The sequence below is a fragment of the Ictalurus furcatus genome, chromosome 8 (genome assembly GCF_023375685.1).
Source record: "Ictalurus furcatus strain D&B chromosome 8, Billie_1.0, whole genome shotgun sequence".
Taxonomy (NCBI): Eukaryota; Metazoa; Chordata; class Actinopteri; order Siluriformes; family Ictaluridae; genus Ictalurus; species Ictalurus furcatus.
In genome coordinates, this window is record NC_071262.1 from 20,771,613 (window position 1) to 20,786,492 (window position 14,880).

Sequence of the window (14,880 nt, forward strand, 5' to 3'; positions counted from 1 at the left end):
GCGCGTTGGAAACGGGCGAGGAAGTCGGCTAATGAGGGTCTGATGCCGCCTCCTCACTCCCACTCCGCCGGAGCCCAAGCCAGGGCTGTTCCGGAGAGTAGTTCCATGAAATGGGTCAACTTACGGACCTCTGGCATATTCGGGTGGCTTTCGAAGAATAGCACGCATTGTAACATGAAGCCCTTGCATCGCTCCGGCTCTCCAGTGTATCTCTCTGGTGTAGGCAGAGGCGGGTTGTCCGCCGTCGGCGCTGGAGTGTGCGCAGCCGGCGTGGGCTGAACATACGCTGAGGCAGAGGTGGTGTAGCTAGAGCCGAGGGCGTGGCGTTTGTAGATGCGGAAACGCTCAATCGCGAGACTTCTGCATGCAACGCGGCTAACTCGTCCCGATACACCGCTAGCGCGCGGTTTTGCTCAAGGATGTAATGTTCCCAATCCGGGGTGCCTGCTGCCTCCATTGTACGGCGAAGTAATCTGTTACGTGAGGCTGACGGAGACAAACGCGGGCAGGCAAGGAGATGACGTGTGACGGACACCAGGCGGAACACGGAACGAGACGAGAGTCGGGATTATGCAGGTAAAACAGGTTAACAGGGGCGTAGGCAAAAGCGTAGTCAAAAGACGAGCGGAAATCGAGAACCGGGAAGACACTTCTAATGATAACCAGGCTTGGTTAACCAACAGAGACGAGGCTGCTGAGCGGTTACTTCGCAAGTGGTTGATGCTAATGAGGACCTTATATAACTTTAGATGTCTGCAGGTGTTCGTAATCAGAACTCCGGCGAACTTGAGCGCGGGTATGGCTGGGAAATGTAGTCCTCTTCCGCCATGTCCCTGGGCGGCACTACCTGTTGTGAACTGCAGCGCCGATTTCACTGTATCGTAACAAATGATAACTTATTAGAACGAATTCATTAATATAAACCTGTGATTTGTAGCTGCACAACTGACAAAGCTGTTGTTATATAAAGTTAATAAACACATGCTCACAAGTTAGATTCGAGAACTCAACAGCGCAGTGGCATATGTTCTAATTAAGTACTTAAAGTAATTACATTTAGATTAATCCTGGGAAACCAAGCACAAAAAAAATACATTTTATTTATGTATTATTTATTTTTGTATGTACAGTATAAGAAGCTCTTGAATATTATATCCAACACAATGGCTTTATATATTTAATATTTATTTTACAAACACATCTGATGGCGTTAGTATGTGAAAGTGTTTTGTGGGTCGTAGCCGAGTTTGGTGAGGTTTGGCAGGCATGCGTTCTGGATCATCGGGGGCGGGCCACACATCACGATCAGCACGTCATTGGCTGGAGGAGGAAGGTGCGCTTTCATCATTGAAGCATCCACAAATCCTGTGCCATACTCCCAACCTGGGGCATCAACAGACACAAAAACACTGAGATATAAAAACATATTTTTTATCCTTGACAAGTTCACTAAATGTTCTAATGTCAGTGGGAACTTCATATCACCTGTCATGGTGTATTCAAAACTCTTTTTTTCACTAAATAATTACAGTGTAAACAATGTAAACAGCCAAAAAGACATTTTATATGGTTTAAGTAGTTGTGTAAATATTATAAGTGAAAATGGTAAGGACATAATATATAAAGGGTTCCCATGCAAAGCTTATGAGATACAGTTAGAAACTATAACTTGTATTTTCCCCAGTAATAATCATCCTCTAGTATCATCCATATCACTTTCCGACAGGGGATTTTTAGTTAATGGTCTGTTTCTCAACTTGGAAGTGATAACGAGGTGTTTGAAACCCATACAACGCTGCTGAACCCCCCTTTGCTGTTATAATAATCTCCACTCTTCTGGGAAGGCTTACCACTAGATTTTTTTTAGCATGGCTGTATGGCAACAGTTTGGGGAAAGCCGTCATATGGGTATGAAGGGAGCTGACACATTGTCCACATCAACAGTTGGGCTACAGTCAGTAATTGTACACCTACAACCTGACCTGTATGGTAGGTGAACCTGATCAACTGGCCAGCTACAGAATTCATTTGTGATGTTTGTGTTTTACCTTGTTGAGGTCGGTCTAGTGTGTACCATATGTGCAGTTTCTCAGGGTGATTCTTCACGACTTCTTCCAGTTCCTTCTTTAACAGAATGTCCTTCTCTGTCTGTGCATAGAGTTACAGTGCAGATAAGTAAACATTCTTCTGCAATAAGCAATAAAAAAAGACAAGTGAGCACACCCTGATATAGAGAGTCTTCATGTCAGCCTACAACGCATGTCGTTGGACTTGGGGAGGAAACCGGAGTACCCTGAGGAAACCCCCGAAGCACAGAGAAAACATGAATGCTATGCGCACACAGCGTGGAGGCAGGATTCAAACCCCCAACCCCAAAGGTGCGAAGCAAATATGCTAGCATCATGCCCCCTTGATGTAAGCTGATAATTGCTGAAAATGTGTATTATTTATATATATATATATATATATATATATATATATATATATATATATATATATATATATATATATAATCTAACACAGAACAAGTGAGCCTTAGTTATCTGATTCAGTTATCTGATACTCCTCCTGTACTGTATTTAGTGATCTTAAAGTATGTCAGCTGAAAAGGGATATATATTTGGTTTTTAAAAAATCTAAATGAATCAAAATTACAAACTGAAAACAACAACACCCCTCGGTTAAGCGATGGTTACTTTGCTATGTCTGTTTTACTATACTTTAACACTTAACTTACAGAAAGTTTCACATGCAAATTCTCATTCGCTACCCATTACATGTTACGGATGTGTCTGTGAAGCATGCTTAAATAAATTTAACCTAGTCTAGGGGGTGTTTCACTCTGTGTAATCATCAGACATGACTGTCACTGATAGGATGCATGAATCTATAGTCTGGGCTAGACAGAAATTAGCCCTAATCTCACTTCTTAATACCATATTTTCATATGGTACCATAACAGTAAACAAAAACCCACTTCAAGCCATTTCTTCGCAGCAAATAAGGCAATGTGGATGCCAAAAATTGACCCTTTTTTACTATTCCCTATTAGCCCATTATATACAAGTCGGCTCGGGTATCATGGTTTATTATATGTATATATGTATATTTGCTATAGTGTATTAAAGTAACACAATAATAAACTATTGTGATGTTCATTTGAATGAAGTGATATTAATCATTGCGTATGACTTGGTCCATCATTACGAATTACCAAGACCATCCAACATGTAGCAATGCTAATTTTGAAAAGTTAATAAGTGTGATTTACCTGGTTGGCAAAAATAAGGGAGCACTTGGTTTGGTCTTCAGGATCCCCTGTGATACTGCGGATAAGCTGCAGCATTGGAGTGACGCCTGTATACACATGACCACCACCACATACAACAATTAGATACAGTATATCTGTCCTGAGTCTTTATACATTAATAGTCTCATGTGATGTATATATATATTGACCTGTGCCACCAGCGATCATTCCTACATGTTTAAACTTCCTCAGCTTGGCATCAGACTTTTTATCAGGTCTAATAGCAAACTGACCTTAAACAGAGAAAATATGTAAACTCACAAAATATACTCATTTTGCAATGCAAATTAAATAGTTTTAGAAGCCTTAAGTGATGCTGCCCTCTGTTGGGTACATGTAACACTTACACATTTTTTATACAACTTTTGTTCCAGGAATTCTCAATACCTATGTTTCCATCCAAGTTGCGAATTTAATTTATGCGAAAAATTGGAATATCGCATAAAACATTTGCAAATAAAACATTGTTTCCATCCACTGTTTCCATGTTCAAGAGAACAAAATCATCACTTCCGGGGAAACTGGAGCATCTCACTCTCCACCATGTTTACCTTTGTTAGCCTATTATCCAATCACAGGATTTGTTGAGACAAAGTCACATGACTTTTTTGATGTGCATCAAGGAATTTATCTGGTAAATGTGTTTCCATCGTAGTTTATGCACATGTCTGCTTATCAAATAAAAAAATTTATCCGCCTCAATTGAGTGCATATGTATTTTTATGCTTTTTTGAGATTTTTTTTTTTTTTTGCATTTTGTTTTCATCCAGCATTTTTTAAATGATATCCCAAAATTCCCATAAAAATACGTGGATGGAAACATAGCTACTGTGAATCAGTTCAGTTCATTGACCATTTTTATCATTTTCTAGATCTTTATTCTGAGTTTCCTTACCATTGCCGTTATACACCAGCAGGCCGTTTGGCCCCCGGAAGTCGATTGTGTCTCCAATCTTCATATCGTTCAGGTACTGACATTTTGCCCCCATCAGGGTAGTTTGGGTGTGCGTTTTTGTAATATACCTAGTTGACAGAACACATGCTTTAATATTAAAGGGGTTAGTCAGCTGTATTCAGAGATTTTCAGAGTCTAATCAAAATGATTAGGGGTCAGAGAATATAATCAGGGTTAATACAGTTCAAAACACCAATTTCTTCCTCTGATTAAATATTAATGCCAAACTTAACTTTAACAATATTTTAAATAACTATTATTCGACTATTTATATATATATATAAAAAAAAAAATCTCACGCATAGTTAGAATAATTTAGGAATAGAATTCCTTAGACGTATTTGCCTGAATTATGATTTTGAACTAAGCAAGGAAAGCATTTTTTTTGTTAATAGGGTTTAAGAATAAGCATGCCCTAATACCTGAATTAATACTTACTTAAATATGAACTAATGATGAGTTAAGTCTATGTACTAATCACAAACTAATGAAGAGCTAACTTTAACTATGGCGTGAGTCTTATGACTTCATGCGTGAATTATGACCACCTTAAGTTCATGTTAGTACATGTTTGTTAGTTAATGCATTAATTAACACATAGGGGTAAACTAAAATTAAATAAAACACCAGAAAAAATCTTATAGAACACTGGTTTTAAATGTTAATGGATAATATCGTCTTCTAAAGCGTTACCAATTTATGCATTATTTCTAGAGATTTTGTTTCTTTTAAAGTAAAAAAATAAATAAATAAAATTCTGGGGGGAAATGCCACCTCATATAAAGGGAAATAAACTTTATTTAACTGTATGTTCACTGGTTGGATAGCATTAGTGTTACTGACTAGAAATTGATTAGCATTACTACTCAGAACAAGATCTTTTTTAGCACGTTAGCAAGAGAAAGACATCTCTACAAGGAAGAGAAGACAAATCTACAAGGTCCCGTACTGGAAACATTTGAACTCAATTTTATACATAGTTCACTATAACTCTAATGAGTGAGAGATCATTTCTTAGAATTAAATGATAAGAAAAGCTACAATGGATAACTCTGTCTCTATTCTTTAACTACATACTGTATATTGTTATCATTTCGGGCACGATGCTTTACTTGTGGTTTATTTCCTACCTTTATGACAAGATCGACATGTCCCTGGTCCTCGTCATTGGAGACAGGAGTGTAAGCTCGGATCACCAGATTTCCATTGACTTTAGTAGACAGGTACACATGCTGACCTTTTAGGGTGTAGGAGACAGCAGAACGTCAATATCAATACAGAACACAGGTGAAACATGTGAGATAAGGTGAGGATTCATACCGACTGGAAGCCCGAGCACATGATGAGAAGAGGGAAGACCGAAGCGGAATCTCTTCGTGTCGTGTGTAATGTCCTGTCACGATTAGCAAACCCCAAAAAAAGACAAGTGAATTAAAACTAGATACTGAATCAGTCATGTGACATAAATGTTTAATTGGGTAAATTGTTCACTTAAAATCAAGCGTCATTAAAAAATAAGTGTTTCATAAAGGCTACACTGCAAATATAGATACAGTGTCCTCCACTAATATTGGCACCCTTGGTAAACATGAGCAAAGAAGGCTGTGAAAAATTTTCTTTATTGTTTAACCTTTGGACCTTTTGTTTAAAAAAAATCACAAAAATACTCTGCTCTCATGGATATCAAACAATTGCAAACACAACAGAGGTTTATATATAAAAAAAATCTTTGTTAAATATGTGTGCAAAAATTATTGGCACCCCTATGAATTCATATGAGAAAATTATGTTTGATATTTATATAATTTATAATAGATAATTTGTATAGTATATTCCCACTGATATTTTACATTTTTAGTACACCTGGGCGACTAGGAACAGGAAATTGTTCAACCATAACTTCCTGTTTCACAGGGCTATAAATGTGAGGTTTAAAAAAAAAAGGCCAAATTCCCTTAGTCATTCATAACAATGGGTAAGACCAAAGAATATAGCTGTGATGTGCGGCAAAAGGTTGTTGAGCTTCACAAAATGGGAAGTGGCTATAAATAGCACAAGCATTGAAAATGCCCCATTTCCTCCATCAGGGCAATAATTAAGGGTTAGGTTTCAGTCAAGAGTGTTACAAAACGGACTCGAAACGGAAGCAAGTGCAGGTTCAAGTATTTATTCACAACCAAAGTCAATGTACATGAAACGGGAAAACAAGGTCTAAACATAAAACTAGAACCGAGGCAGGAAACCTGAAACTAGAACAGGACATGGAAACACTGCCGCTTAGCATCTAGATAGCTAGCACATACTTGGAGTCTATGCATTTATTTCTCGAACTAAGGTCAAACACAAAAGGAGGTCTAAACATATAACTGGAATCGTGGCATGAAATGAGAACAGGACATGGAAACTTAACCGTATCGACACCTATACACTCCGTTACCACTTTACCCATTAGCACATTTAATACTGCGCGAAGTGCGCAGCAACACAAGGGGTTTAAATAACGAATGTAATTTACCCTGAACGCTGACCGCTGGTAACAATTAATACACACCCTCGAAAAACTACCAATGACTAAACAAGGAGGAGACAGAACAGAAACAAACGCACGTGTCCATTGTAAACAAAGTCTCCATAGTTCATACGCAATCCACGAGCGTGTGCCACCGCAACGCCATCTGCAGGCGAGATCGTGACAAAGAGGAAATGTTATGAATCAACCTGGAACTGGATGTGTGTCTATATTGTCTCAATGCACTGTGAAGAGGATGGTTCGAGTGGCCAAAAAATCTCCACGGATCACAGCTGGAGAATTGCAGAAGTTAGTTGTGTCTTGGGGTCAGAAAGTCTCCAAAACTACAATCTGAAATCACCTACATCACCACAAGTTATTTGGAACAGTTTCAAGAAAAAACTTTGCCAGACACTACTGGAACTTCAAATGGGATTGGGTTCTATGGTCAGAGGAAACCAATATAGAGCTTTTTGGCAACAAACACCAGAGGTGGTTTTGGCGCACACAGAGAGGTAGCCATATGGTGGTGGCTCTTTAATGTTTTGGGGCTGATTTTCTGCCAAAGGACCTGTTCATTTTGTTAGGATACATGGCATCATGGACTCTATCAAATATCAGCAGATATTAAATGAAAATCTGACTGCATCTGCCAGAAAGCTTAAAATGGGCCGTGGTTGGATCTTCCAGCAGGACAATGATCCAAAACATACATCAAAATCAACACAAAAAGGGTTTACTGACAATAAAATCAAGGTCCTGCCATGGCCATCCCACACATATATTTAACAAAGTTTTTTTTTATTAACTTGTGTTTTGTGTGCAACTTTTTGACATCTATGAGAGCAGTGATTTTTGTGAATGTTTTGAACAAAAGATCAAAAGCTTAAACAATAAAGACAATCTTTCACTGGCTTCTTTGCTCATATTTACCAAGGGTGCCAATATTGGAGGGCACTGTATATACATATACATGTATATATATATATATATATATATATATATATATATATATATATATATATGCATATATATATATACCGTACTGTGCAATACTCTTAGTAGTACTAACTTTGTTATAGATTTTTTTATTTTATGACGTCTAGATTATCGAGTCAGTACAAAAAAAGTTTGTTTTTTTTAGCACAAAGTTAGTTTGGTTTTCCAGCACAAAATTAAATGTTTCAGAAAAATGTTTGTATGTCAGTAAAGAAAGCAGCATATTACGTAAGAGACACTTTTCAGAGAGAAAACACACAATGAAGGCCACTGGGTTTTGCTGCAAAAATAAGAAGCGAGTGTGACAGTTAAAGTCTCCCGAAGAACAGTGTCTGGTTCTGCAGGATGCTGAATAAAACTTACAGCTCATTTCCTTTTAAAACTGCACTAATTGTACCTGAACCTACTGTATTTGCGTTTATTTGACTTTCAGTTCCTACATGGAGTAAAGTGGTTGTTAGTTATTAGCTTTAGCTAATGTTTTCCTGCTTTCCTTGCTTCCTTGGTACTAATTTACCATCACTAAAATAATCAGTGTGTGACTTGAAATTGAAGTGTCTTTAACCTATTCGATTCTTTCTCATAACATTACTTTCATATTTTAAGTAACTTTAACATTTATACTTAAGAAAGACATGTATGTCATAACTTTCATTCTGTAGTGGTCAGCAGCATGATTATTTCAGCCATTTCATTTAGAATTTTAAATAGTTTTCTTCATGACTGACCTCCTTCTCTATGAGGGGTAGCGGGTATTTAACGCTGGGATCCTGTAGAGTTTTGGGGAGCTTGCTTGTTTTCTTTCTACTTTCAGAGTTTCCTGTTTTCATGAAGAGGAAGAGGACTGCGGCTAACACTGCTACAAGTCCAATCAGCACAGGATACATCTGTAACACACTCATTTATTTCATTATATCATACAAATTATAATGCATTCTACAGTGGCGGAAAAAACAATGTAAAACAGATTAGTCATGGTCTAGGATTTATATTATATAGCCTATATAAAAGCACTGCAATCTGTAAGATTTATCAAATTTAAGCATGATAAAATTACAGTAGGGTCCTGGACTCCACATCTGAGAACATGTAATTTTGTTAAATTATATTTAATATTTTTTAAGATTGTGTCTTTCTTCAATAAAAGAATGGTTATAACATGCTTATATAACACATAGAGGACAATATTAATATCATCAGTTAACACTGTACAATGGGAGTGTACTGTGTTAAAATTGGATGAAATATATATAAAAAATTAAATGATAAATAAATAAATAAAGCAAGTGGTGTGCAAAGAGAATATTTAAATATCAATAAATCTCACACCTGGCTTTCTGAAACAAATGGAGGTTTTTTTTGTTTTTTTGTTGTTATTTGTCTTAAATTACCTCCAAAAGTATTGGCAGCCTCCAAAAGAATGGGCCAAGATGTCAGGAAAAAATACAAATTATGCACAACAATTTAACATTTTCACTGAAGAAAAAAATGTACAAGTATTTTTCTCAAACTAGCTACACGTAGCAAAATTGTTGACATTTACAATATTTATCCTAAAAAATTAAATAAATGCCACTCTTTGCTTAAGTTATTAACTTTTTTTGTAAAGGATCACAATAACTCTGAAGTTAACTGCATTCTCTAAGAATTCAAATCAACTTCGGATTAATGATGAAATCAAATGTAATTAATTGTGCATACTGTACACTTACCTGTACAGCAGTATATTTATGAATATAAAGTATAGACTTAATACAACTGATATAGGAATATCAGAATATACAGTATATCTCATTTCTTCACAGTCAGAGACCTAAACATTTATAAACATACAAATCCTAGAGCACTTATTTCTGAATAAGACTGTGTTCATATCTGCTGAAGCCTGTTAGTATCTAGGAGGGGACAATAGCTTTCGATTGAAGCTGAGATAATGGAGAAGGAATGTTGAAATCTATAGCAGGAGTGCGGAAAATGTTATGAGGAAAACGGAGTCTTACCAGCGTTTGCTCCATGTTATCTAGTCAGATCTGTGCACTATGTGAGTTTATTTCTTCTTTAGCTCTATCTCTCACCAACACATGCACATGACCTTTGCACTGAAGCCATTTAAAAAGTGGGAGTAAAGGTAAACTGGATGGCGACAACATGCTCTGTCCAAACGCAACACAGCAATTGTGGCTCTTTCATGCACCAGCCTATGAGAGCTGATTATTTGAGTGAGCGAGCTGTGAATGGGAATGGTGTGGGATCACCCCACGGCCTCATTCAAAAGAGACAAGGCTGTGAGAGAAGCAGATCACTGCTCGTGTTGAGATCTCTACAAATTACAGGGGAGACAGTTTTGTATTTGCTAAGAATTTGAACATGCATGGCATAGTAATGAATTTAATCTTTTTTGAAATGTTGAAATATGTAGCATGCAAATTATTAGGAATCATTCATTCATATGTTCATCTTCAGTAAGCGCTTTATCGCAGACATCCACACACTCATTTACAACTAGTGAAAAGGGAAAGTCTCCAAACCCACTTACTGACATGTTTTTAGGAGATTGGAGGAAACCGGAGAACCAGGAGGAACCCAAACTGTCTCTGGTAGACCATGTGTAACTCCACACAGACAGGAACCCGAGTTCAGGATCGACCCACAGACCCTGGAGCTGTGAGAAGCATTATCTACTACACCAGATCCCTCTGGGATCTTTTTCTTCTTTTAAAACAGCACCTATATTTAAATATGTATTAAATGCATGTCATATGAAAACATCCAAGACTTCTTTAAAGATTTGTACAGTGTATAGATACATCAAATCATATATAATACATAAAAATACTCATCATTAACTGTGACTGTATCATTTTATTCCATGTGACACATAATTATGACAAAAACATTTCTTTCATTTCGGTTTTCCCCCAAAACAAATCATTTAGAGTTGCTAAGTACTCTTCTTAGCAGTATCTGTAGAGAAGAAATAAAACAAAAGGATAAATATCTAATCATCTATCCAGTCATATTTCTATATTTCTATAACTCTACCATTTCTGGAACCTTTACTTCCAATCCAAGTCTCTTTCTAGTGATCAGAGTCTCTGCTATGAGCCAGATCCAGTGGTTAGATCAGAAATAAACACTTTCCAGGAGCTGTGTTGGACGGGCCTGCTTTCTCTCTGTGCCATCTGCAAGACAGTTTGTTGCATTGTGTGTAATTTATCATGACACGCAAGTCATGAAACTAAAAACGAAATTAAACATGAAAACCTGGCACCAATTTTCTGAGAAATGAACCAGGTGTGTGTCCATAACAGCTGTGGTTCAGACCTCAGGAAAGAATGTAGTCCAATATAATAATATATTGTCTATAATATAGACTATAAATAGATAATATATACCACAGCATATGCATACAGTTCATTGTACAGACGCTCCATCAATAAAGCAGGGGTAAATCAGAAAATAGAAAAAAAAAAACAGAGAATGAAATTAACCTATGCGCAAATTTATACCAGTTTTGGGTATTTCCTGTTAAACATTTCCAGCATTACGGTTGTTTTTAGGATTCCAGTTGGCAGAAAGGAAAAAAAAACAAAATCTAAATCAGTGAGTTTGAATACAATTTCTCTTATTGTGCTTTTTAAGTCTGTGGTCCAATAGGGTTGTTATTTGTGAATTTTACATGTGTTTACTTGGTGAAAATAAGTGTCCATTTTGTACCAAAGACTCTGGAACAAGCAAATACTGACCCACAACTATTAACAACAGCTAAATAACCTGTAAACTTTGCTAGGTATTTATTTTTATTGTTTGTTGCTATTAACAAAACTATATTTAATATGGGGCACAGTGGCTTAGTGGTTAGCATGTTCACCTCACACCTCTAGGGTTGAGGGTTTGATTCCCGCCGCAGCCCTCCCTGTGCTTCGGGGGTTTCCGCTGGGTACTCCGGTTTCCTCCCCCAAGACATGCATTGTAAGCTGATTGGCATGGCCAAAGTGTCTGTAGTGTTTGAATGGGTGTATGATTGTGTCCTGCGATGGATTTGTACCCCATGATGTTCCCCCACCTTGTGCACATGACCCTGTGTTGGATAAGCAGTACAGAAAATGGATTGATGGACTACATTTAATGTTAATGCCCTATTTATCCTCATAGCAATTTAAGTATTAACTAGCAGTGATAGATTATCCAGAAAATTGGAAAGTTGGATTTTAACTCTCACTGTGCCATTGCTGGATTTAAAAATTAATGCAAAAGTAATTTTGTCAGCTTGAACACTTTTTTCTGCTGCAAGGTTTTGGGTAATAGTAACTAACACTGCACAAAAATGAATCAGCATCAAAGTGGATTTGATGAACATGTGGTCACGATTATGTAGTACAGGTTACCAAGTGATAAATACTGCCTAGTAATATTTGGCATAGTATGCAGCTATAAAAGTATGCAAGTATGCAAATTTCTATCATAGTCCTAAAAAAAAAATGGATATGGCCACTAGAAGGCACAGTAAGTGCATTTTTCTTGCTCGTGTAGCAAATAGGCAGCTCTTGTGTACAGGAAGTGGAAGATGCTGTGAAGCACAGAAATCAGAATTTGTGAATTTAATGAAAGCGTCTTTTACGGATCATGTGATGCGTCCGAAATAGCACCATTCTCAGTATATAGTGCACTATTTTGCCTTTTTTGAGTCATGACCTGAAGAATAGCGGTGAACATCCAATGCTTTTACTCAATCCCATAATGCATTGCAATAAATAAGTATTCAAACTACGTATCCTAGAACAGTGGTACTCAAAGTGGGATGATTTCTTTCTCTTTTTTTTTAGTTACAGTCATGGAAATCATAAGCCATCATTACGAACAATACTTAGGGGGCCACTCACTGAAGGTGCATATAGGCACCCTATTGTTATTGTACATTTTCTTCTTCTTCTTCTTCTTCTTCTTCTTCTTCTTCTTCTTCTTCTTTCTTCTTCTTCTTCTTCTGGCTAGGGTGTCTATGGCAGCCCATAGACACTTGCAGCCACTTACTTGTTTGACTGGTCACTTGAACAGGTTGAATTGAACAGGTTTAATCCAAACCTCACTAACTCAAAACCTATTTAGGAAATAGTTACATTTCTAAGAATGATGCAAGATATTACATATTGTATTGTAATTTTGTGCACTTGTAGAGGGTTGGTGGTTTTCCTGTAAAGTGGACAGGAATTTCCTAGAGGTTGTATGAGGAATATTATAATCCCATCTCTTAATTTTACTTGAATTTACCACCTGGGATAGTTTTGCTTCAGAGTGTTACAGGTCTATGGGTTACAAACCTATGTTTAGGTATTTATGCCAGAAATCTCAAACTGTACATCGCCATGTAGCTTTCCTCGGCCCTTTTCCTTCTTGACTCAAGCAAACAACACACTACAAGTGTATGAAATGTTTTTAGTGAGGCTCTGGTAAATTACTAGCACCTCACGTTATGAGACACAGAATATAAACAACACACACACACACACACACACACACACACACACACACAATAACTTCTATTTCAGTTCATCTTGTTTTTTCTTTTTTTTTTTTTTTAAATACTATTGGTAGTATTGGTGTAACACTAGGAATGTGAAGCATGAGGATGAAGAGTGTATACACGTTAAGTGTATATTTGAAGAGATCTGACACCAAATGTAAGCCATTTTCTGTCAACTAAAAACAAGAATGATGTGTTTCAATTGAATCAGAAGAGGTATGACATGTTGTAAAGGTAAATGAGGTAAATATCATGTTGAGTCATCACACCCACCCACCCACACAACCACCCACACACACACACACACACACATACACACACACACACACACACACACAGGTATTGCACAAACAGGTTTCTGTGTTGAAATGAACTCTCTGCTATTAAACTTTCTTTCAGAGGCTGACTTTAGGAGCTGTCCACTCCTCCTTCCCACAGTACAGAAACTTCCAGAGAGAGAGATGTGCTGATTGACCGGAGGCAGAAAGAAAGGTTTGGTATGATGGGCGAGTGTGAACAAAGCAGACAGTTCACGTTGAAGGCATTATTGCACTGTATACAATAACTGAATCAAAGTATATGAAAGCAAATCAAAATGAATGAAGACAAAATACAGGAAAAAAGAAAAATTGTAAGAAGGCTGACAGAGTGAGGAAGAGAGGAGAGAGAGAAGCAGGCAGGGAAGAAGAAAGGATAAGCAAAAACATTGAAGGAAGAGAAAGTATCAAGCAAAAATAAAAGAAAGGAGAGAGAATGAAAGAGATGGTCAAGCAGAGGGTGAGGGGGAGGTTAGGGGTCTGATAGGGGGAAAATGTCAATGACAAATATGCAGTGTGAGAAAGAGAGAGCAGAGAAGAAAAAGGAGAAAAGAGAAGAGGCAGGAGAGAAGGGATAGAAATAGAAGAACAGAACGAGAAGGGGAGAGAGAAGAAAAAACTAAAAGAGAGATAGGAAAAAGGAAGATGGTCAGGCAGAGAAAGATGTTAAAGGTCTGATGGGAAAATAGGAGGAAAATGGAGGGAGAGAAAGAGGAAAGAAGAAAGATGGTGAAAGAGAGGATGAAGCAAAGATTAAGGGTCTAATAGGGAAAATGTCAGAAAAAATAATGGACAGAGAGAGTGAGAAAGAGAGAGAAGAGACAGAGTAAAAAAAGATTAATATATAAGGAGAATGCAAGGAAGAGGAAATGGGGAGATGAATAAAATAGAATAAAATGAATGGGATAAAACAAAGAGAAAGGAAGAGATGAAGAAGAAGGAGAAGAGGAAGGTGGAGGAGGAGGAGAAGAAGAAATGATAAAAGTGGTTAAAGAAGTGAAAAAGTAATGGAGACAGAGAGAGCATTTGGGAGTGAAAGGTAAGAAAAAAGGCGAGAGAAAGAGAAGAGAGATAAAGGTGTGTGACAGAGTGTGACATTAAAGTCCGTGACAGTGAGAAAGGAAGAAGGAAGCACAGGAGTGAGTGTACGTGAAAAAAGGAGAGACAGAGAAAGGCGGAGTGAAGGGGGAAAGAAAGTGAGAGGATGAAAGAAAGAAAAGCAGAGTGAGATAAGTATGACACTGGAACATAAAATACAAGTGTTCAAAT

At 37.3% G+C, this 14,880-nt stretch overlaps 1 protein-coding gene across 1 annotated transcript; it reads right to left on the reverse strand.

Annotated features, from left to right (window-relative positions):
• Window positions 1-1,080: 1,080 nt before the first annotated feature.
• On the reverse strand, window positions 1,081-9,905 carry LOC128611681 (NADH-cytochrome b5 reductase 2). The gene is given in 10 exon segments (XM_053631394.1): window positions 1,081-1,383; window positions 2,049-2,148; window positions 3,272-3,357; window positions 3,460-3,543; window positions 4,206-4,285; window positions 4,287-4,333; window positions 5,396-5,502; window positions 5,586-5,658; window positions 8,502-8,660; window positions 9,774-9,905. Coding segments are annotated over 10 exon segments (924 nt in total). The 5' UTR covers window positions 9,789-9,905; the 3' UTR covers window positions 1,081-1,210.
• Between the last annotated feature and the right edge of the window lie 4,975 nt (window positions 9,906-14,880).